We start from the raw sequence: 24786 nt of genomic DNA on the forward strand, positions 1-24786 counted from the left end.
ACCAACCATCTATAAGCTTTTTCAGAGATTAATAACTAAGAGAGAAGAGCTAATCCAATTAATTTTTTTCCACAGAATTCAAATAGCTGCAAGATTCTTTTCCAGTTAATAAGATCTCTATGTAACTCCACTTTCACATTTGCCTGGAATGCATCATTAACACCCTAAGATCCAGGACATGCCTTCTATATTATCCTACACAGCTCAACCCAGACAAGCCGGTGTAGTACCTCTTCTTACAAGGTACTCAGAAATCCAGAGCAGCATTGTGCAAAAACGGAGCTGTTGGTTGTTTCACACGTATGTCATACTGTACACAAAGTGGCTTTGTCATCAGTACCTCATACTCTTTAGAAAGTGGTTAAGTGCTTCTCAAGTTTTGCTCTATGCAGAATTTTTTCCAGTCAAAAGGGTAGAACAGAATTAGTTTTGCAGTAGGTCACCTTGGCTCGTGCAATATATTTTTCACATCACTTCCTGCCTCACTCTGAAAGATGTGAAAGTCTGAAATCTGCTACCTCCTCCTTGCTTCAGTGTCCAACAGTTCTTACAGGTTAAGGCTCAAATTAAACAGAAACTGAATGGCAGATTAACTTACGTGTTCCAAACAAGGATACCTGCAGCTTCTCTGGGGAGATATTTTGTATTGTAACTCGCTTCCTCATGCTGTGGCCTGACAGGAATGAAAACGTTTCGGTAAGTCACGATGCTCACTCATGCACTGCCTTTCCTGCTATTTAGTCATCCCCTACCTGGGCCAAACATCCATTCCATTTCTATGGCTAGTACATTAGTCAAAGCTCACCAAAACACTTTCCAATTTGGACAGTCACTTGCAGAGCTCCCGATTCCATGGTTTGGGATCAAGTCTGCTTTTTACAGCTCCCTAATTTTCCATCTAAGTACCTATTACAGGGCTAATTTCTATATTGACTTTTGAAAATCAGCTAAACAATGTACAGGAAAATGAAAAACTATGCTCAGAAGAAACTAACATCAGACAGAAAAAATTCAAAACTTGATTTCAAGTTTCATACCTACTGTAACATCACCAAAATTTACTGTGTTTTTTCCATTATCTGAAGTGACCACAACGCATGGTGCTACAGCTGGACAGTGTAACTCCAAATACAAGGTGTTGTAAGGGCTAGAAAGACAGTAAACAGATAATTGCTCTTGGATCACACGAGAATAAAAACTCTTGTCAGAAATCCGTTCAAATAATAGGCTATCAGTAAATTGGAATTACAAAACAATACATCGTTTTTGGTGGCTGACTTTTGTGTATGCCTAAGCAGAAGTATAAACTACATCAGGCTTATTTTTTTCATATAATTATTTAAGCTGCTTTGATATTCATGTGTTTTATTCTTAACCAACTAGTGGGTTGTAAGCATGAGTTTCTACCGCTGACCTATGAAGTAATAAAAATCAGAAAACAAATCTCCTCAAATGAACAAATGAACAGGCCCACCATTTCCCCCTCTCAGGAACTGCACACACCTAACTGCAAATACCTGCAGCTGAGGGTTTCAGAGCCTTTCATTTCATCAGTGTGTCCACTTGCCACAAAGCATGGTATGATGAATTTGTCAAACCTCCCACTGAAATTCCTCATCAGGAAAGCCTGGGCTGCCATATAAGCATCAGAACTAGAAAATCCACAAATAAGAATCATCTTGGTGAGAGAAGAAAAATAAAAAAAATCAAATAGATATCTACTGAGCTATTTGTGTTTGCTGCTTCTTAGTCATACACTCGAAACTGAACATAACAGTGAAACTAAGCAACTGCCTTGATGTGCAGTAATGGACACATCCTACTAAGTGGTTTGCTGTTCTTGCCAAAAGAGAAGAAAAATTCTTAAGCCAGATAATAGATGTTATACTGAAGACTGCAAAATCCTCAATATGATTTCCTTATGTTGAATACATTAATTTAATTTAAAATGTTTTAGTAAAAAATATTTAACATCCAGTACAGCCAAATGTCTGGTGTTTAAGCACATATTTGCTTTCAAACACTTCCAAATTCCTCAGATTAGGCAGAAGCGTGGTTCTAAAAAGTTGAACTATATGCTAAAGAAGGGACCTCAACTGTCAGAGTTCGCATCTAACTATCCAAATTTCTACATGGCACATGCCATAAATGTTAATTCTCCCTGAGGTATTTACATATTGTGAAATGACTATTTAAAATGCACATTTTACAGCATCATCACATTTCCAGGACTAAAGATGACCATGATTAATATGATGGATATGGGCCATCAGAGGGTTTCTATCTGGGTTCAATGCATGCAGCTCTGTCAGACCCATTTAGAAAAGGTATATTAGTAGCAGCTTCTTTTGGTAGCTGAGTTCAGCTTTCTAGTTGGTCTTTAAGATAATACCCTTGTTGGCTCAGTCGAATTTACCCACACAGCCACGTCGCACGCTTTCTGATATATTCTTTGAAGTCCTCAATCCCTCTGATGCATAAAGGGATTCTTTGCTTTACATGAGAGGGTACAGCTGCGTGGCTCAAAAGCAGGACTAATTTTGGAAACAGCCTTTGCGACATATTTTGCTATTTCTTCTCTACAGTTTGCTTTCTTGTCTACGTACAGGTTTTAGTAGATTTATTAAACTGCTTAGGAAGAGAATGTTGTCTATCCAGTTCAACATGCTTTTGCTGACTTACTCAGGCTTTAACTCTTGGGATTTGGGTTGCTCAGAACCATCTCCATCCCTTACAAGCTGTCTGGAAGACTGTAGTCTGCTAACGGAATTGTTTGATTTCTTTCTCTCTCTTTTTTCATCTTTCTTGCTTTTCTGCAAATAAACAGACATTACACACCAAAGATGATCACCAGTAATCCAATCAAGACACCAGTTTACAAATATACAGTCCCTGGCCCAAGGATACAGAACCTAGGACGTGCATTCGCAAGGAGATCCTCTAGGAATGGATTTGAAATTGTTAGCAAGACATTAAATTATTGCTCAGTGAACAGACTCCACACTAAGTGCAACAGTACAGTCATACTCTTGTCCTTTACAGGCAGGTCTTGCACGGACCATGAGTTTGGGCTTCATTATTATACACATAATTTTATGATAAAAATACCATCTAGAGAAACAAATATCTGGAAGTACCAGTCCAACAGCACGTGCTGGTTCTTAGCATTCCTTACTTGTATTTCTGCCTCTGTCGCAGCTGCTCTGCAAAGCCTCCGAACTGCCTCTTCTCTGATTAGCTGATCTGACAATGTTGGTCTGAAGGACACTTGAATCAAGCTTTTCTGGGAGCGGGAGAGCATACACAAGAAGGAGAAGCAAAATTCAGCTCTTATACACGTGTTATACCTACAAAGCTCAATAGGAGCATATACGTGACAGCAAAAAAATCAAACAATTTTTTCTTTCCAAGTGAATGAGATGTTCCTAAGGAGAAGGTCACCTGCCACTCTTTTGGAAGTCCACTATGTTACAGTGGGCTGGTTTTACATGGCTGATACTTTTTTATATTTAGACATTCTTCAAATAAATCACAACGACAACACTGGGGAAAGAACATTCAGGGCAAAAACTCCCATAAAGCACTAGCCAGATTTGATGGTTAACTTCTCACGTCTGATTTAAAACATTATTTCAAACAACACAAAATATTCCAGCTATTCTAATCATAATTTATGTTTTGAGCTTCATTTACAAGTGACAGCATTTGTAGGGATGTAGATGATCGAAAGACTTGGCAGAACACTTGACATTTACAGTGAATTTACCTCCCCAGGCAACACGGTTCCAACAGAAGGCGCAATTGTCACTGGACAGTCTTCTGGCACATGGAATTCAAATGAAGCGGGTCCGACGGGGGCAAAGTCCCCACTGCCAATCCTGGGGACAGCATGAGCGAAGGGGTTGACGCTCACGTGGGAATTCATCACATAGAGCGTTGCTGTAGACACAGCGTTTAAAGCTGTTGCAGCAAACTGAACCAAGGAATGAGACAATTCAAGAGGTGGGTGGACTCCAACTGCTTTGCACGACAGCTTGAATTGTCTAAAAATAAACACATGATAAATTGTCTCAGCATAAAATAGTCTCTTAATCAGCCTGGAAAATAGGGAACTAATCCTGTAGTCCCTATTTAAGCAAAATTTCAAGCTTGCAATGGGAATTTTGCCTAAAGATGAACAATAACACTATCTATTTTTAATGCACAATTGGCTAACATCCCTACTTGAATTCTTCCTCCGTGAACTTCTGGAAATACATCCAGTCAAATCAAAGTTTATGCCATCATTATTTTAGTAGCATTAGATTAATGCATGAAGCATTTAAAAAAAAAAAGCCTTCAGTAATTCTGCTGAAAAAGCAAGCGGAACATTGCAGGTTAAGACAACCTGGGGCAAACTCGCAGCTTGGATATGTGACAAGGACACGGTTCAGGTGGGACAGGAAAAGTCATCTCAGCACAGACAGACATGGAAGTGAAGTATGATACTAACAGGCACTGAGCAACTCTTGTCAGCTGGAGAATCCCTGCCTGCCCCACGTTTTTATCCTAGCCTTACCTCTTCAGAATAGGCAGGGATTTAATTTCTGAATGAGCTCAGTGTTTTAACATACCTATTAACCTCCGACTTGCAGGTCAGTTCAAAGGTGTACTCTTTTGCCTTGTTAGCTTTAAAGATTATGTCCAACGTCAGGCTCTCAAGGGGAAGAAGAATTCCAAATCCATCATTGGGTTGAATTTCAACAAACTTCAATATGGCAGGAGAAGAAATTATTGTTATTAAATTAAGAAGTTCTTAGTTATCAAATTATTAAATAAATTAAAATGAGACACTGCTGGTAAGATAAGAAAACTTGTTACTAAATGTACAAATGTCAGGAAACCAGAAACCTAGTGAGCAGCTTTCAGGTGACTTGGTGACTAGTGTCTGACTGACATGCGTTTTTCTAATCTCAAAGTAACCTGAAAGGCATTAAATCCATTAACTCAGACTTCAGTAGAATCTCTTCCCCATTGAAACATGTTTTCATAATCAAGTATATTTTGATACAAGGAGGGGTGTGTGTGGGGATAAGCACATACCTCTGGAAGTCCCACAAATCCAAACTCTTGTGGCAAGATGGATTTGTTTGTGAGCATCACATTTGCCTGCACAGCTTCATAGATTGTGCAGTATCCAAAATTGATTTGCGCTGGACTGATTTCCAAATCAGAAGTAGTAACAATTGCATGGACAGTAAGATTAACTTTTTTAGCCTGAAACAAATGCAAGAGCACAGGATAAAAACCTGTAAACACGCTGACAAGAAGAAACTATCAAATCTGTATTATCACTTCAAGCACCCTTTGCTATTATGATAGGCCTTCAACTAGTAAAGAACTAGTCTAAGATTAGGTATCAATAAGTGAACATTCACTAAGTTAATTTACAGCTATTGTCAGTCTGACAACAAGCATAATAAAGTCACCAACCTTATCCACAACCCGTATTGTCACTGGAGCTTCCAGAACTCTTGTCTCTTCATTGAAGTAGCTCCCTGCATCTTCAGGAAGAGAGTGCCTAAAAAAATGAAAAAAATACATCAGTGTCTGCATCCATTTATTATTTTCTAAAATGCCATCCAGTCATTTAAATTCCAACAAATATAAAGCTTACTTTAGAATATACGCATGCAGAATAGATGCATCTTTGCTGCAACCACGGCACATAACCAACCCAACTAGGGCAATCGTTTCCTTTTGACTTTGATGTTAGTTAATTACCAGCCAGTCTGAGGCAGAACCAATTGTATCACAGAGACAGAGTGAAACAAACTTGGAGACCAATAGTGTCTGATTATTTACCAGATTAGTAATCGATAAGAAATATGTGGGTTTTCTGTAGCTGAAGCATCTTGCTATCACAAGCTGAATTTCAGAGCTTCAAGCCAAGGCAATACAAAAGCTCTGGCATTTTTAGCTCTGTTCGTCTATTTATAAGGTCTCACAGCATCGGAGTGAATTGCTTCCTGTTCTCAGGTCTCCACAGTGATGATGTTCCTACTACTACTACTACTGGAATTACACGCAATTTTTTAATGTGTTGTTAAAGAATAGTTAATGAATAAATAGCACCCACTCAGTCACCGTGGTGATCTCAAATCCTGGTGTGGTTATTTTGCAAGTCTGAACTGTGACTTCAGAAGGTGATCTTCAAAGGTATTGCTAACTTGTTTAAAGATAGGAACTGGAGTTAAATACAAGGCAGGAATCAAGTATCAGTTTTCACTTTGTCACAGGACATTAGAACAGCAGAAGAAATTAATGTATTACAAAATAATCCAGAGGGGAAAAAATTGTAACTGTACATACACAGTGAGGGACTCTAAATTAGCTGTTATGCCTTGGGGAAAAGATACTGAAATCCTTCAGCTAGTGCTCTGAAAATGGCATCTTCATGCTTAAAAGCAATTAAAGAGAAGCATAAAAGACAAATCAGATTTAGACTGCCAGCATCTGCAGGACTAGTTCCAAATGCAGAAAAATTAAAAGACGTGGTATTTGGGAATTCTGACAGTCAGCAGATTAGAGAACTTGCCCTCAAATAAACAGAAAACGCCTGCTTCAAACATCCAGAAAGTTGTGAGGATTGTAACATCTGACCGAGGCTTTCAGCGTGCACAGAATCCTCAGGAGAGCTTCCCAAGCCTTCAGGCATCTCTTTGTTCACTTTGTATTGCTGAATGAGTGGTTTTTTTACTTTTATGTTTCTTTTAATATAGCTGTTAATATAGCTTGTAATACTGAGTCAATAAGGAGGCATTTCCAGCAATGTGTCACCAGCTCAGTACTTCACATCAGCTTGCAGCAAGCTCATCTTTCTCTGTCCCCCATGTGTCAGGTCTTTTAAAACTGATCCGTATACTGAAATGGCCAGATACTTATTTTGTGTGTCAGAAATGCCATAATCTCATCAAATCTCCTTTCTGAAGCTTCCCCATTTTTCAAAGGAAGATTAATGTCCTAAATCCAAGCTATGCTTCTATCCACTCAGTAACGGTGCTTTACAGCGGCTGAAGTTTAGGAACTGAAAAACATCATAATAATGGTTACTGTTGTTGTAATCTGATAGGATTTGAGATGTTGGAAGAACTGTAAATACTTCTAGTTCTTTGAATGTTAACCTGGTGAAAATTTCAAAATCAGTTATTAGACTCTCAATTTGGAATCCAGAGGTGCTGAGCACATCAGTGACAATCCAGATGTACTTGCATCAAGAGGACTAGATAACCTGTATGAAAAAAGCTGCAGGTTTGCAGCACCAATCAATGCAAAAGCTGCTGAAGTATGTGGCTGCACACTAGAATTAAGATCTATATAATTTTATTTCTATTTGAAAAGAAACTTCTTGCTAAATTCTTTAAGATGGCAATGACGATGTAAATAAAACTAACAGTGGTCAAAAAGAGCTCTTGAATTTAAATTTTTTAAACCTGGAATTCTTTGTTTCCAACAACTGAGTTACGTTTGTCTAGGTAGATGTGTCGTGAAATGAAGACGACAAATTTGCTGGGGTAAGGCTTTTAGCATTTTAGGAGATGTTATATAAAATGCCACATGAAATTCCGGATCAATATATTCATATTTTGGAGAAAAATGTACACGGGAAGGAAAGAGATGAACAGGAAGCCTAACCATTCTTACCTTAATTAGCAAGCACAGGAGCTCCCGTCCAGAAATTATTTAAGCAGTGATCCATGAAGCAGCCACCTGGCCTAGATACCCTCTGGTGTATGAGAACAGCTCCCCCGCAGCAGCGGGAGCAGCCTACCGGGAACGCAACTGCTCGGATTGTCATGCTGCTGCTGTCACCACGGGAAAACATTTCCTCCCAGGTACGAAATCCAAGTTCATTTCCTCCTGGATCATCTGGCAACTTGTAAGGGGCAGAGAAGGGGGAGACTAAAGCTGCGGTGACACCAGCAGCGTGAGGTCCGGCCTGCTACGGGGTGAAGGAAGAAAAGACTGGGACCTGCTCAGGTTTTCCACTGACAGCCTCCTACAGATACCGTCATAAACACTGAAAAGGTTCACGTTGGTAGGTTACCTGGGCAGAAACTTCAATTGCACGCTGAAGGATGACTGAGCTTGAACATAACCTGTTTTTGGAAGCAGCTCCATGTGCTTACTCAATTCTTTGCATACTTCAAATTTCAAACGCAACACGACTTTTGCTCTGCAAACAGACCAGAGATGCTTAGGTGACTTTGAGGCCACCCCTGTCATCTCAGCTACATTTGCTCTTGGAGTTTGGTCCCCCCAGCCCCCACCTCTGCGTCTCTACTTTATGATTATAACAATTCCAAGCTTCCTTTGAAAATGATGGACATGTAAAACTGCTACAGCAAAATCACACAGTTGTATTCTCATTGAAGTATAGAAAACAAGATTTTGGAAGTACTGCAAGTAAACCCAGCTGTATTTCAAGCAATATAGACAGCTGATCAGAACATAATTATCAAAGCGCAACATAGTGGTAAGTCAGGTCAGGGGAAAGTCAAAGCCAAATTATTGTGAAATATCAGCTAATTATTTGTTCCTAACATACATTCCCACTATCTGAATCAATAGGAATGATTCACAATGTTTGAGACACCTAATTAGTCCTGGCTGCAGCACAGAACCCACTCAAGATAGAAAAGGAGTAGCAGTCTTGTAACGCTGGGTCTAGGTTATGTAATTATTGGAGGTGGGATGCAAGAAATAGAAACCTGTTATTCTGTCTGAGAAACAAAACTGAAGACCCCTCAGTGGGGCCAAGGAGACCTAGATGCCGCTTGACAAGCACTTAATGCCTCAGCCTGTCGTCATAAGAATCAAAAGAATGAACCTGAAAGGGCATAATGCACCTAAAACATCAACACGTACCCAGTTTGTGAATCCTATTCGTCCTCATTATCATCATAATTCTCAAAACCTGCAATATAAAATTAAGCCTGTACAGGCAGGGAAAAATCCTCAAATGGGGCAAGGGGGATGCTGTCTATACCAGGAATGCACTGAGAGTGCTGCTGCTTTTGCATTTTCTCCTCAAAACTATGGTGAGTTCTTTTAAATAGATGTGAATTCACAGATCTCTTGTAACTTCTTTAAGAGTAGAGATTCCTCAGGGCGAGAAGTCACAGTGTGGCTAAGCTGGCTCTGCCGATTCCTCTGCTAGAACTGCTGATCAGTTTGCCCTGTGAACGGCATATGGGAAGCAAGGGAACATCTCCATGTTTACTGAATTCTGGCCGTGTTATAATACAGCGATAGCCACAGACCATACCCTGCTTTGGAATTTCATGCCTAAGTGCAAAATCACCAAGCAATTTACAAATATTTCAGCTTGTCATTTTCCTTCTCTTGGACTGGTTTACAAGCTGTCAGTCCAGATGGTCTGCTCTAAATCAACAGCCATGGCATGTGCTGCTGGGAGCCTGCAATGATTTCTGACTGTTGACAGTCTCAGAGAGCTATGTACTACTTCATTAAATCGCTGCAGATTATAACCTGCCAAAGAAATTACTTTTCAAAGTGATTTATATTGGATAGGATTCTGAGAAGACACTTTCACCCTTTATGCTGCTTATTTATGCTTCCTGATTACTGTATTCTATGTGACCAGAAGACAACAAAACCAAACCACTATTAACTAACATTTTGCAGTTCTAGAGAGCTTGCTGGGCACTTAATGCCAGAGTTATCTAACTAACCGGAAGATTTGATCTTATGCTATAGCCTACCTTTCCCCAGTTTGTCACTATTGCAATTAAAATACAGCTACTTGCTAGACTAACCTAAGAAATTGTTCCTGTCTGATAGTAATTTATAGCTATTTTCAGCTGTTTGAGAAGTGGTTTGACATGTACTGTGTAACAATGGGGAATCCTCTTTCTGATACACACTACAGAAAAATTTCAGCAGCTACTAGAGGAAGAAACTTCTCAGGCACTACAGCCAAATGATGAAATCTGACTATTTTTGCAGGATAAAAGGTTGAGACATTGTATTCCTGCACATGCAATAGTTTGAATTTCAGCAGAAATTACTATAAGATAAAGACCATTTATCCTAACTATGTAGAACTGGGTGATAAATCAAAGACTTGATTTGCCAGGTTACTAAGGACAGTATACTAGATATTAAGTACTCTTAGTTTAGTGAAACATGGCAAAGGATCAGCAGGATTTTTCCCTCAGTTAAGGAGTTTTGCCCTAAGCAATTTGACAGCTTCTATCTTTGGGATCCCCTTGAAATCTTAAGTTTGCATTAGGAGAGTTATTCTGCTTCTATACTTAAAAGTTTTATCCCTGGGTTATCTAGACCAAGTAAAATCAGTTACATAACAACTTGTGCTTGTCATATCGGTAAGCTGTATTTCTGAGATAACAGCTTTACTCATTTCTTTCCAACTGTGAAGAATCTCTGTAGTCTGTAATTCTGGTAAGAGGTTTAGAATGGATGCCTGCTACAGAACCAATCCCTCCCCCACCCTCCCACAAACCCACCCCAATCCTATTTAAATAGAAACTAAGAAATGCAAACTGTTAAAATAAGCATTCAGTAGTGACTACATTAGGCAGAGGGATGACACCCAGCATCTGAAGACAATTACAAGTTCATGTAACCACTCTCTAATAGCTACGGCTGGTCTGGGGAATCTGGGATAGCAGGATACCCGAGTCCAGCTTCCACAGCAGTGTGGAACTCAGAGGGCTTGTGATCAGGATGTTCTCCTGAAATGCCAAGAAAAAACCAAACTCTTCTCCAGCTTCCTGTGATGAGGTGGGCCTGGCACAACGGAACCTCCGGACATCACCCAGTGACTTAAGATCTCATTTTTCTGCTGCAGATGGCAGCTGGTGAGGAAAGGGGAGCTCACCTGCTGTGAACGACAATGCAGTCCTGATAAAGTCGGTCATACATACAGATCTTCAAATCAACGTTGGGATTGGGCACCCAAACTGGCACATCAACAGAAACTCCGATGGCACTGAAGCACAGCTGTTAATACAGAAATCAAGACTCTATTTTTGTTAGTCTCAAATTCTTACTGATCCAGACAGCAAGAGTATGTGCTATCAACCACAGCTGTGTAAAGTATTTTAATGTTCATATTGTGACAGGTTCTTTAATTAGGCAACGCTATAAAAATAATTTGTAAAATTAAACCCAGATGTTATGGGAATGATGTTGGGAATCGAGAAGAACACTTTCATATTTGTTTCCAGGACATTAGATTTTTTCCAGCACAACATCTGATAAAATGGAACTACCAGAATTGTTTGCATAGAAATTTAAGAGAAACAACAAGTTTAATAACCCCACTGCATCAGAGAGAAGGGCCATGATTTACAGTTACCTCCCATCAAACCACAGAATACATAATTACATGGTGCTTCATTGTTATTTCTTATAATGTTCATAAACAGATCTTCCTCTGTCTCCTTCTCCTGTCTCTAATAGAGGATTCTGAGCAATTTTAATTCTTGGGAAAAGCAGAAGTAGGAGGGTTTTAAACTCTCTTTCTACAGTGTTTTGAAGCAAGTCTTACACAAAATCACTCACTGGTTTGCAGCCTGAGTTGTCAAACACGATCACAAACTCTGCTCGCACCTCCCCAGGGATGGCTGGGACAAACACAACCTGAAGTTTGACTGAGCTGAAGGGTCCAATTTCACCTTCAGTAACCTAAACAAAAAGTAACATGTTTTTAATGAAAATCTGACTGTATTACTGCCCTTTGTGTGCGTAGGTAGAAGCCATTAATGCTGGTAGGAACTAGGATCTGGACTCTCATACCCAGATTTTCTAGTATGGCTCAAGTTTGAGATTTCCCAGACATTTTTCCTGCCCCACATTTGTGTTGTCACTAAACTCTGTATAACCACAGAACACCACAGCAGAAAAAGAGAGTTTGACAAAAAAAAGAAAGGGAAAATGTGTCATGTGATTTAATTTTAAGCATTAACTGTGATACAGTGAAATCCAGTGGGCTTGAAATTGGTCACATACTTCAGCATTTCCAGCCAAAGCAATTTATTTGCTGTAGGCTGAACTAGTGAAAATCTTGTCTGTACTCCAGGATATTCATTACCTTTCCAAGCATAATTTCAACTGGTGTTTCTTCAGGAGAAAGTTCCACTAAATTATGTGCATTCTCTGTGTTTAGAGCTGATACGGAATTTAATACATTTTGATCAAGTTGTTCTGGGGAGAAAAAGAAAACTTCTAGTTTCCTGCAATTGGAATGATCAATAACCAGAAGTATTAAAGAATACAGATAAGAAATATAGTCTTTCTTCTACAAGACTGGATTTTACTAAGCACATAGTAAACATTAGAAATGAAATGGAAAACGTCTGAGGAGGTTCATCTCTCTGCTTCCTTGTTCCTACATTTACAGACTATAAAAATAAACCTGTCATGTGGATTTCTATTCTGAGAGTGGATATTCAGTTGCTGAGACAAGAATGATAACGATTTTGCAGTTTCTGTAAGCTAGTTGGTTTCTATATTCTTCTGAGACTGAATTGTTGATCACTAATGAGAAGTGAGATTCTCTGCTGCTTTTGATGTAATGGTGTCAGTACAATATTTTTAGTCACCTTTTGTGAGGCAGCACACAAAGAAATACAACATTACTACTAGAATGATGAGCTACTGAGTAACTTCACAAACTGAATTCCATGGCTCTTTAGAGGGAACTCTACAAACAGATAATGTGTAACCGGGGATGCTGCGCTGGCAGTTTCTCAAGCAGTCGCCTCACCTGTGTCAGTCCCGCCCGGGCCCATTTCGGGCCCCCCTGGCTCCCCCCAGCCTGCACAGCCGGTCGCTGTTTCACTGCGCTCAGGACAAATCTGCTCCTCCTCCTCAAGCCCAGGTGTCACCGGCCTGGTGCTGACTTGCTTTTCAGGGACACAGGCACTGAAATGTTGAGTAACCTATTAGAAAACACAGAAAAATCATTTTCTCCTGAGACTGTTCAGAGAGCTTGCAGCAGCTCTGATTTTATCAAGCAGCTGCAAATCAGATCTTTGTGAAATGTGTTGCACTTTAAAAAGGCACATTCTACTAGACCTTTATCAATGAGCAGATTTATTTTTTGCTGTCTGCCTGAAACACGTAAATAATATAATGGGAGCAATACATTATAGTGTTAGTTATTTTACAATTAACAGAACAGACACTTTTTTCTAGTGGAAACACAGGAAATTCTCTGTCAAAACTAACTCTGCTGAAACTAGACTTCTGTTTGTTACACTCCTACAAAAGATAGAATACAGCAGGAAAATGATGGATACAGACCATGCTATTTCACGAATTCTTTGTTTGAACTGTGCTTTTAATGTAAGGATAGTATGAGAGCTGAAAACCAAGGCAAACAGCTCAGCAGGTTCCCTGTACGCACTATTTAATGCAGTGTTTCAAAAGAGAGGTCAACTCTTTTCTTAGAACTTAAAACTGGGTTAGATTATCAAGTAGAGAATTTTGAAAACCATCTGAGCCAATTTCACTTCAGCAATCAAAGAAATTAAAGACTGCACTGCCAGAACAAAAGAGAAATATCTTCTGTGCTGTGTTTACAAGAACATGTAGGCACTTCAAAACAGAGATGTGCAACCTCCACGTGACGTTCTCTCTGGTCAAGGACTTGTGAAGTCTGTCTATTTACGGGTACTACCTGGGCAAGACTTGAGGAAAAAGGAACTTATCACCACGGGGATTTCAAAGCATGAGTTCCTACCACAGTGGGTGGGTGGTATTGTTTTCCCATCCCCCCTGAAAATAATTGTTTTTAAATTTGTCTTGTGATATTTGGGGGTCTAACGTTGAGATATGTCAATCCAAACAAACTACTGAAGGTCGGACCAGATGATCTTCCCAAGTCCCTGCCAGCCTGAGCTGGTTCTGTGTGACTCCACTGCACCTGGCCAAGCAGAACGTTTCTGTTAATTTAGGGAAATGCTTTTGAACCTACCAGCGTTTCAGGGCAAGACTTTGCTGTTGCTCTGCCTGTATTACTGTCACCTGCTGATGGCTGAACTCTGAATCTTGTTCCCAAAGCTCCACTGTTTGTCAGGGTGATGGTCCGTGAAATTGTCTCTCCCACCACATAGTTGCCAAAATCAATGAGCTCTTTATCTAGTGCCAGCTGCGAGAAGATAAACCATTAATTACTACTGTCCTAGATAGCCAGTAATGCTAATTCAATGAGCATCCACCTTTTCAAGAATGAGACTTTAAAGTTCTTATTATCTTTTCAAAGATGGTATCAAATAACACATGAACCATGGGCATCATTCTGCCTTTTTGTAGAAGCCAACTTGTTAATACAATGTCTTGTTAAGAGCCGCTTCCATTTCAGTCCACTACGTGACAATGGAAAAAAACGCTTAAATTCTGTTCCTAGTAGCAGCTTGCACAAATCTTCAGGCAGTTAGGTAATATTTACATACCAGTTCAACATTGTTCCAGTAAGATAATTTTGTATACATCTAAAAATAGTCTGGGAAGCTAAGGAAAGAATCATTTTCTGGAAAAGAGACTCTCCATTTCAAAACAAAAAGAAATGTAAATACTTCTTACTAGATCTTTTCAATAATGTTTATGGTCTCTCATATTTTCTATTACTGTTGTTATGCTGACTATGAACATACTTAAGTGTCACTTACAATGCATCTCTTGGCTGTACATTTCAATGGAACAGAAAAGGACCCTGTCTGTGCCATGAACATGACTTCTCCTTCCAGAGTTTCATTTATCTAGAAAACAACAACAACAAAGCCCCAGCCAAGTAATTTGCAAAGATTTAGCCTATGTAGTCTGAGGAAAAATATTTTCACTCATACTTTGAGTAACGTAGTAAAATGTATCTCTACAGAGTCTACATTTCTGCTTTATAACAGTCTTTGGTAACTGCCTGGCTAATTTTAGCTAAATGCAATTATCGATGGTTTTGTTTAGAGCAAGTTTCAAAACATACTCCAAGAATACTTAGTGACAGGCACTTTTCTAGCACCTGCCCTTAGAATATGCTTTATTACAATTTAACAGAGCTTGAAGATGCACACAGTTGTCCAACAGTACCTCTTCTACAAATGTAGTTTGCTTCCTTGTTAACAGTTAGGAAATTCAATTACTGATGTTTTTAATCAAACTGGTGGATTATCCAAGGATTCTCGTCACTGTGTAACTGAGCACTCAGCCTCACTTACCATCGGCTTAAACGTCACCAGTACCTCACAGGACATTCCAGCACACACTTTGCCAGGGGGGTCAAAGCTACGGAGATAGTTAACATAGAACTCCAGATTAAAGTTATGTATGAAACATCCAGCTCCTATTCTGGTAACAATAGCAGATTTTATTTTTTTTCCCCCACTTAGATTAATTACTTAGAAAAGTCAGAATGAGTGACAGATTAATGAAAAGCTACAGAACTCTGCTGCAATTGTAAAACTACAAAGGCTGATTCTTTATTGAGGTTTTACTCAGTCTGAAAGTGCTTTTAAAAGGCAAGAATTATTGCCTTTGTGCTACAAACAGAGGGGATGACTTTTTGGCAAGAAGCTTCCTGCTCGTTCAGAGCTGGCACAGAGACCACAGGTCAGGGACTGGTCCCTCGCTGTCGCCACTTCAGAAAACAGGGACGTGTGGCTCAGGAAGCCTCTTCTCAGCTCTAAGACACAGTCCTTTTCCTCACCACACAAGGATGGAGTACAGTAATTTAGTTGTATTTAGTGAAATCTATTCTATTTGCTACAGAATTTGGTTACATCTCCTGATGTAACAAAGGTAAAACAAGCAATGCGTCTACAGGTAATTTTACTCACTAAATGCTGATGAAGTCCTTGAGCCATTCACTGATTCCCACTAGTCTGCAGGAATCAACACTGTAGGATGCATTTATCAAAACTATCTTCTTTTTGTAGATTTCACCAACATCAAAATCCTTGGAACACCAAACATATCAGGTGGGGTGAATTACAGGAAATAGCATTTACATGTGTAATGACAAAACCAACTATTTTCACCACAGCTGTGCTCACAATTCCTACTGGCATCACAAGCCTGTGTGCAAAGTGTTGAATAAACCCATAAAGCAGCACTTTGCTCCAAACAAACAGACCATAGAGCCAGCAACTCAGGAGCAGTTTATTTAACCTGACTGTAACTTGCCTTTTCTCTGGCAATCTCTGGGGTAAGTACTGTTTCAGGTTTGACTAAAGACAATAAGAATTCTTGTTTTCTCTCCAGTGCAACAGAATTTTGATCAAGGCATTGCTATATACATGTAGTAAATACATACATCATCTTTACGGATCCTATGCAAAATGGCCACTAACCTTGAAATGAATGCAGCTTGGCTTACTATAGAAAGTACATCCCTTATATTCATGACCAGACACTATTTGCTTGTGGAAAATTTCTTTTTTCTCTGTTCTTGTAAACAGCTTCTTTAGATCCATTTTTTCTTTGGATATCTAATAAAGAACATGAGTAAAAACCACCATGATTGTAAGTAAGTGTGAACAGAGAACTCGTAGCTTGAAGTAGAAAAGTCTGCGAATGGAATCCTTTAGTATCTGGCCAGCCTTTGTCTGCTGCTCTCTAGATCAAACTCATCCTCCCAGCTTCTATATGAAGAATTTAATTTATCCTCAGCTGTACTTGTATGGATCCTGTCAGAACTTGGTGAAGGCTAAATTCACAATGAGCCAATTACAAAAGCATCTCATCCACTTTTTTTTTTTCTTTTTTATTTCCAATAAGAGATATCCCAACATTTACCTTGTGCAAGTCATGTTCCTGACTCCAAAGTCCCGGGAACTCTGGTTCTGCGAGGGTCTTGTCCTTCTCTTTCTCATCTTCACCACTTTCCCAGAGCACATCACGGGCCATTGTTTCAGAAATCTCTCCTACAGAAGGACTTCTCTCACCAGCTGAGGACCAAGCTGATGGAGAGCACCACGACTTTTGGGAAAGAACATAAGTTTTAAAGATACAGGTAAAAATCACTAGGGGACAGTTACTTCAACAGTTAACTGTTTCGGAGGAGATCTTTTAATACAAAAATGAGAGGTCTATAAAGCTCGGAAGCCAAAGACAACTTAGGGAGATACCTTCTTAAAACACTGAACACAGAAAAAAATCTTATGTTAAAAACATCTATATGGCATTAACTGTACACTATAGGAGGCTAGAAACTACTCCTCAGGCATAGGAACACTGACTGTAGTTTTTGAACGTTTTGTGTGTCCTTTTTAATACAGTGGAAACATTTCTCTTGTGCTGACAAACTGATCTGGATCCTCACTCAGGGATGAAGGTAATTAAACAGGAAGGGAGGGTACTTTGCGTGGGGTTTAGATGCCTATTGCAATTTGTCTGTTCGAAAATTCACCTCCTCTGACAAATTCCCTTAAAAAAACACCCCACGCCAAACAGGACAATGTCTTTATTCACAGAAGCATCAACAATCAAGAAAAGAGAGACTCACAGTCATTAAGAGATTTAATAGAGAAATTACTCCACAAATGTTCTGTACTGCCTGGTGTTTCATCGCAGCCTGTGCTGTTCACAGGCAACAGAATTCCCTGCCCTGCAGCTTTGACACACCACAACTCCACAGACTGTGGGTTCGGAGGCCTCTGGTTACCTGTGGGGTTGCTCCAGCTGAACAGCTGCAGGTCTGCTCAATATATCGCCATGTTCTCCTTCTCCACACCGCAGAAGCCTCAAGTTTACAAGCACTCTTAATTGCCTTAGTACGGGACTGACTTTTTTTCTGCTTGTGAATAGAAGCTTTTTCTTGCAAAATTCGAGATACAATCTCCATTTTTCTTGATTTTTGCAGTTCTCTAGAAGCTCTGTAATCCAACGGTGTAAGAAATATGAAACCAGTGGTTGTTTACTAACAATATTAACTACAGTCCAGGTTTTTTTGAGCCTTTAAGCTAAACAGTAAATCTCCAAACAACACCTAAACTAGAAGTTCAAGTCGCTTCAAACCGACTGCAAATACCACACAGAGTAACGAATGAGTTCACTCCCTTGAGGGAGCACCACAGATGTTACATTTTCCAAATCTGATTAGAACTCTAATATATTCCTGCATGAGCACCAGCAAACAGCTGAGAGTTTGACATAGATACGAACACTTACTGTTTCTGTTTTTCATGCTCTAGCGATTGTTTATGGAGAAGGATTTCCTTGGCAACATTGCCTCCTCTTGCCAGGACAGCTTCCCCCATCCTCACCTCCTGCTCCCTGGCCGCCAAGGCGCTTGCTCTCTTCCACGCCTGCAGAGTTCGGAGTTTCTCCTATGAAGCCATACAAACCACAGTTACCTATTTGATTCCCATATTAAAGAATATAAAGCAAAGAATCTGGTCCTCTTATCCAAGTATAAATTGGCAGTAGATTTCTCTGAAGTAGAACTGACTGGTTTTAATACCCACAGTAGTCCCGGTGCGCTGAGATGCAGAAAGCTCTGGCTAGGACAGGGTGACACTTTACCCTCCTAGCCTGCCTGTGAAATGCTACTCAATGACGCAATGGGAAAAGACACAGTTCTAATCAAAGCAATATTAAATTAAGATAATTTCTTCAGATTCTACAGAACATAAGTAGAAGAGCAAAGTAACATAGCTCAGAAATTCTTAATTTACAGTATTTAAATCCTTGGGTAACTGGCTTTCTTCCATATGAAGTATTTCTGCACTAGGATCCAAATAACTGGAAATACTACAAATAAGTTATCTGAGAAGCTGGCCAGTAATATGTGTTATTTTTCGAGAGAGTTACCAACAGTTACCCTACCAGAACAACTACATTGCTGACAGAATAAACTCCCCAAGTAGATGTGACAAAACCTGCCCATAGGAATCTACCACCATTACTCCTAGATAAATTCTCCCCAGCTTCAAAAGAGGTTTGGTCGGTGATCTGCCAGCATCACACAACAACTCTGCAATGAAAACTGAATTACTTTCATTAAAACCCAGCAGCCTAAGCAACCCGTTTGTCGCTCCCCACGAGAGCCCAGCACAGTACCCTGTTGGAAGCGATGCTGGTTTTCAGGGACAGCACAGCTTGTATCCTCCTCTCCATATGCTCCCGAGTTCTCTCTTCTTCTTTTGCATTTTCTTCATGAATTCTGTAAGCAAAGCAAAAGGTTTCAGGCTCATATCCTGGAAAGCTTTTAGTATTAGAGTGTTTAACCTCACAAGTAGTAATTGTCAATGTCACCATTCTTCCTGTGAGCCGCTGTGTTTACTATGATACTGGGTGTGGGGAAAGCGGAACAGTTGGAAGACTCTTCTATATATGGCACCGCTCAAGTTAAAGTGCCAACAGCCTTTCAACTAGTTTGCTCAACAATTTTTTTAAAAATTTGGAATATGAAGAATGTGTTTCACATTATGACATATGTCTAGTTGCTAAAATAAAGCAAGAATTCAGGTGTTGCTCATATAATCAATATCTAAACAATTACGCAGTGATGTTTATACAAGCCAACCACTTGTACCCACACTAAAGATAAACTCTAGAATCTCTAAAAGCTAGAAATACGTGGGCATGAATCAAGTCCAAGAGTATTTCTGCTAATATAATGATAAACTCTAAAAAAGTTAGTAAGAGACTCTCAGCTACAGGGAATCCGAGAACCACACTCAGACAGTAAATGGATTTTCATCTTTCCAAGTCCTTTTGTGCCATGTGAAATGTGAATAGTTCACAGCACTAGTGCTGTGGCAGAAGATTTCCAAGTGTAACAGAAGATACACCTGGCAGAAAAATGATTGGTTTTCAACGACTAAAGTATTGTACACCAGAGAACATACAACAACAGAAAAGGAGTGAGCAGTAACCTTGCCATGCTTTTTCTCAGGAAACACACTGCTTTTTCATGGTTCCTTTTGGCATCTTCAAGCATTTTTTTCTGCCTTTCTTCATATTCTTTCTGGGCTTCCTCCTCTTTTCTACAAAACACAGGCAAACCAACAGTTGCAGCAGAACTAAGGAAACCTTGATTCCAACACAGTGACATCGAAGGGTGGGGCCAAGAAGTTTATTAATATGTGCTAAAATGAGGATATTAGTCTTTCTCCCTCACACGTGCAGTTAGTCAGTCTAATAAACTTCATTTCCCTAGACAAAAAGCATTCACAGTTTTTGTCTTTAGCAAGTTTATTTTCATATATTAGAAATCTTTACCCATATAACTGCAAGACTGTGGGTGATTCTTATTTTAATTCTATTTCCTTACAAAATATTCCTGAAGCAATGCCCAGCTAAGAAACACAATAGCACTGGTATTTGAATTAGCTAATCTTCTGAACACCTGAAATAGCGAGTTGGCTAAAAATAACACATAGAAAGGAAGCAGTCTGACTTATAGGTGCTTACTTTTCTCTAGACTGCTGATTTTCTTCTGCTTGCAGTGCTACTATTTTTTCCTTCTGAATCCGCACTTTGGCTCGTTCTTGGTATTGCGTCTCTAGCTCCTCCTCATCTTTTTTAAGTTGTTCATGGAGAGTTTCATATTTTCCCTGCTCGGTTTCTATCTTCCACACCTCAAGCCTTTAAAAGAAAGTGCAAGCTGTTTTCACTGAAATACTGACATTCTTCCACTTACTTAAGGCTATCAAGTAGGTATGGCTCTATGGTGAAGATGAAAATCTATTGCTAATAACACAATAAACAAGTCAAACATTTTAAAGCTCTTATACAACACTGCAGCAGAACTTTCTGGTTAATCACATCTATAGCTTGTGTTCTTCCTTTGATGTGGTGGTATTAGTAGTTGTACCTCTGATGCCAAAATATGAACACACTTGCCTGCTGCCAGCAACCAATTTCCAGAGCAATGAACTGTTCAGGATCCTCTGCCTTGCGCTCAACTTCAAATAACCTCAAATCATGTACTTCAGTGTCTACAAGCAACTTCTGTAGTGATTAACTTTTGAATCCCTTACACGGCATGTGAGGATGATAATAAAGATTGGCTCCCATCACACCAGTTCCCTCACTTACATGTCTTGGTTTAGTGTCAAAGTGATTTTCAACTCAGAATCCTTCTCTTTTTCCAGTTCGGCGCACACTCGTCTGCGCATTGCCTGAAGGCGGGACGAGGCTGCGCTGGTAACATTGAAAAGAAACAATTAGAAAGAAATTGGAACTAATAAAGGTCAAAAAAAAAGTGTCCTCCTTCCCCGCTTCTCAAGTCTTATTCCACTATTCACTCACTAAATATAATAGACGGTGAGAATTGTTATTTTTCTGCATATCTAGACCTCACAATTCTACCCGTCATAAGCAGAAGAACTTGCACAAAGCTTTTCTGTCTTTGTTGGGTGTTGTTACTGTCTCTGAGACACTGAACTCTGTTCCGGCACCCGTCACAGGAGCCTCATTATTACCAACTCATCATTTTTGTTTAAGCAGCGATTCCATTTTGGCAGTTCACCCACCTTTACCATCCACCGATATACTAACTTTAAGATTAATACAGGTTATAAAATGCAGCTGCGAAATTTGTTCACAATCCACTGGTTCTTGGTACACAAGCCACCCACTTCTTTCTATTTAAACCAAATGTGAAGAGCACAGTAAATTGCCTCCCACTTTATAGCAAAAGCGTTTCAAAACAGCTCCTGTGCACAGGGCTACTCCTGAAAGACATTCATGCATTTCACAACATAAATCAAAAAGAAATGGCATATACATATGTAACAATCATGATTGTAATAGTTACCAGAAACAAAACCCACAGCACATCGGTGTAGCTTTATCATACTGAAGAGAAGTGATTGCGACCCTGATAAACGTAATTGATATTAATGGGCTAGGTTGATCTAATAACCTGTTGTTATATTTTAAAATATAGGCCTCTTTCCTGTCCATTCTTAAGTTTCCACCTCTTTCCGCACTGATTTATCTAACAGAATATTACTTCTAGACCAGAAAGCATGGAGAGCAACGATTCCCAAGCCAATGCACCATTATTCTTTATTTCAAAAAGAGGAACTACTGCTGAAAATACATGACCTGGAAAGTGACTGCAACATCAGTGTTGAGCAGCACAGCAGCGCCCGCGCTGCTCTGCTCACTGGGAACAGCCTTCCAGGCTAATGCAGCAGCATCTGAACTCGAGAACGGCCCTGGGTTTCGGCACTGATCTATTAACATATTGAATACATGTGCTTAAAAATCTATCAACTCTTCAACAACATGAAGAGAGGAAAACAGGAAAGTTTCTCTCATTAATTGCACAGATAAACAGAGTGGATGCTGTAACCTTTGGTGTCCAGAGCACTCTCTACCTACACGTTGCCAGCTGCCTCCTCTTTCTCTATTTCAACCTCCACGAACTCCAGCTGCTTCGCCAGCGTCTCAATCCGCAGCTGACAGGTACTCAGGTTGTCTCTGCAAGAAACAAACAAGTTATTTATATTTTGAAAGTACTGTGCTCTTTCCCATGAAACTCTCCCTTTTTGGGGCAGAATCCACAGCTAGGATTCCTTCAACCCTCCCAGCTCCCCACCACCATCTTTTTCTTTTAAGATATTACTCTAATGTTCTTCAGAAGCCCTTGCTAACTTCAAGAATTTTCTCCAAAAATTCAGAAAAACTACTTCATCCAAAATTCAGATATTAGATATTATTAAAAAACGCCAACAGCATAAAGAGCATCTTTTTCCATTAGCCTTCTTCAGGTTTATTTGGTGCTAAGGAATGTCTTTGTGACCTTGACACAGCAAAATACTCATAGCAGGTGCTTCTCTTAAAGTAGATAAGTTCACCAATTCTAATGTACCATTTCCATCACGGTTCAGAAAATATTTACAAGGAATTTTCCACTTGATGTTTCCAACTGGCTGTTGAACAGCAGGACTGTGCAGACATCACTGAAAGGAATTAGCATCTAACTCTCCCAAACCAAACACCTCTTCCTTAATGCTCCTTATTGTGCTTCATTTTTTCAAGTGTATAATTAATTTTTATCCTTAATTATTTACAGGCATTTGGGGATATATTGAATATATTACAGTAAACAAGTGTTTGCACCCCATAGATTTCTTGAAAAAACCTCTATAAACTCTAATATTTCTAACAGATATCCCGGTATTATGTTCCCTTAAACACAAACCTGGCTTTTTGGACCACAAGTTCCTTTTCTTTGGCTATGTCGTTGAGCTTTTTAAGGTTCTTCTGCAAGACTGATAAGTAAATTCTATCATTATGCTTCATAGCCCGAATATTATTAATGTTGTCCAAACAGTGTTTCAAGCTTTGCCTTCAAATTGAAACATATAATTTATAATGAAAACAAAATCAGAAATTGTACAAACTTCACATAACTTTTCATTACCCACTTATGCATTTGTGGGTTGTTTTCAGTTTTATTCTAACAGAACTGTTACAAATATGGCCAGTATAAATAAGGAAAAAAATGAACATAATCTATACAAGAAGTTAACATGCACGTACTTAAGATTTTTAGATTTAGATATCCGATGTTGAACATTTATCCCGACGTATAACGCATTTATTACGGGTCTTTGTTTTGAAATGCCTGTGGCTCCTCTTGATTATACACAGGGTCTGCAAATTCTAGATCTCCTGAACAATAATTTGAAACTTTAAAGGGAACATTGTAAAGTAGTTTAAAACATACTAAATACAGCTGACCAGTCTGTGGGGTGAGCTAATCTCTTATAGTTTTGGTCTGCTCAAATGTATAGCAAGAAGAGGACTGAGGGTTTGGTTGTTTGGGGTTTTTTTAAATCATTTTGGTGTATTTTGAGTTTCTCTGTTGATGATGGTAACACTGCCAGCGTTTACAGGCAGCAGGCATATGTGCTGTGCAACTTCCCACATGCATATATTAATAAACATTATTTGAGCTTTTAATCGTGTTAGAACTGGCAATGAAACAAGTTATTTACATGCTGGAATCAGATTTGCCTTGAATTCCTCCAGAAGCATCCTTGTTTCCCTTCCTGCTGCCACCAGCCAACTCTTCTTCAAGCTTGTATTCTAACAGATCTGAAAACAACAGTTTAATAGAGACTTTGAACTTTAAAATGCAAAGCTCTCGTATTCTTGCTGTCAAGTCAAACCATGGAGAATCAGCAATGATGTTCTATAGCATTACCGCAGCGTATATAGCTCTTTTAAACTGTACTGTTCCTATCTACTAAAGTAGAAGACACATCAATGTTAGTTTTTTGTGAGTTATCAAAACAATTCATCATTTTCACCTTCCCAGTGTTCTTCCACATCAGAGAACCAACCAGCTTTGTCGTCTTCTTCTTCCTCTTCCAGAAATGGCACAAGAGACTTTTGCTCTTCTTCCTCACCGTAACTGATCCCGGTATCCTCCATACTGACAGTTCTCTCAGAACAACCAGGCTAAGAAAGAGAACAGCACACACTTTATATGTATCACCTCCAAGAACTTGTAGCAGTGGTGATGATACCTTGACATTAATTAATAACATCCTGTAAATAGTTAATGCATGTACAATAATTCAATACACCTGAGCATTTAATCAAGACCTTATCCATACAGAGACCTGTACACGTGGTGACTTTCAATGAAGCTTTGGGTGCATTTCCATAAATCCTTTTGCAGAACTCAAAACCATCAGTTGTAAGAGAGAATCTCTTTTCTCCAGTTAAGGTACAGAGAAACCACACCATGGAATTTGATGTGTGGGATAAACTGATACGAAGCACCTTCAACCAAGA

The 24786-nt window shown here is 39.4% G+C and overlaps 1 protein-coding gene across 1 annotated transcript in view; it reads right to left on the reverse strand.

Annotated features, from left to right (window-relative positions):
* CFAP74 (cilia and flagella associated protein 74) overlaps positions 1–24420 on the reverse strand; it is a 29787-nt gene extending 5367 nt beyond the window's left edge. Inside the window, exons 1-31 of the mRNA XM_065650126.1 lie at positions 24297–24420; positions 23982–24081; positions 23183–23329; positions 22360–22458; positions 21067–21171; positions 20440–20613; positions 19902–20012; positions 19084–19186; positions 18193–18350; positions 17687–17897; positions 17151–17153; positions 16819–17001; positions 16374–16511; positions 15861–15979; positions 15243–15309; positions 14700–14789; positions 14006–14179; positions 12794–12968; positions 12119–12231; positions 11590–11712; positions 10904–11025; positions 8087–8215; positions 5473–5560; positions 5083–5256; positions 4614–4747; positions 3767–4043; positions 3176–3283; positions 2683–2813; positions 1518–1652; positions 1038–1147; positions 618–673 (exon numbers count right to left, since the gene is read on the reverse strand). Of these exons, the coding sequence (XP_065506198.1) occupies positions 618–673; positions 1038–1147; positions 1518–1652; positions 2683–2813; positions 3176–3283; positions 3767–4043; positions 4614–4747; positions 5083–5256; positions 5473–5560; positions 8087–8215; positions 10904–11025; positions 11590–11712; positions 12119–12231; positions 12794–12968; positions 14006–14179; positions 14700–14789; positions 15243–15309; positions 15861–15979; positions 16374–16511; positions 16819–17001; positions 17151–17153; positions 17687–17897; positions 18193–18350; positions 19084–19186; positions 19902–20012; positions 20440–20613; positions 21067–21171; positions 22360–22458; positions 23183–23329; positions 23982–24081; positions 24297–24420 (3981 nt within the window). The remainder of the gene's footprint in view (positions 1–617; positions 674–1037; positions 1148–1517; positions 1653–2682; positions 2814–3175; positions 3284–3766; positions 4044–4613; positions 4748–5082; positions 5257–5472; positions 5561–8086; positions 8216–10903; positions 11026–11589; positions 11713–12118; positions 12232–12793; positions 12969–14005; positions 14180–14699; positions 14790–15242; positions 15310–15860; positions 15980–16373; positions 16512–16818; positions 17002–17150; positions 17154–17686; positions 17898–18192; positions 18351–19083; positions 19187–19901; positions 20013–20439; positions 20614–21066; positions 21172–22359; positions 22459–23182; positions 23330–23981; positions 24082–24296) is intronic.
* Positions 24421–24786: the final 366 nt, after the last annotated feature.

The sequence above is a fragment of the Caloenas nicobarica genome, chromosome 22 (assembly GCF_036013445.1).
Source record: "Caloenas nicobarica isolate bCalNic1 chromosome 22, bCalNic1.hap1, whole genome shotgun sequence".
In the NCBI taxonomy this organism is placed as follows: domain Eukaryota; kingdom Metazoa; phylum Chordata; class Aves; order Columbiformes; family Columbidae; genus Caloenas; species Caloenas nicobarica.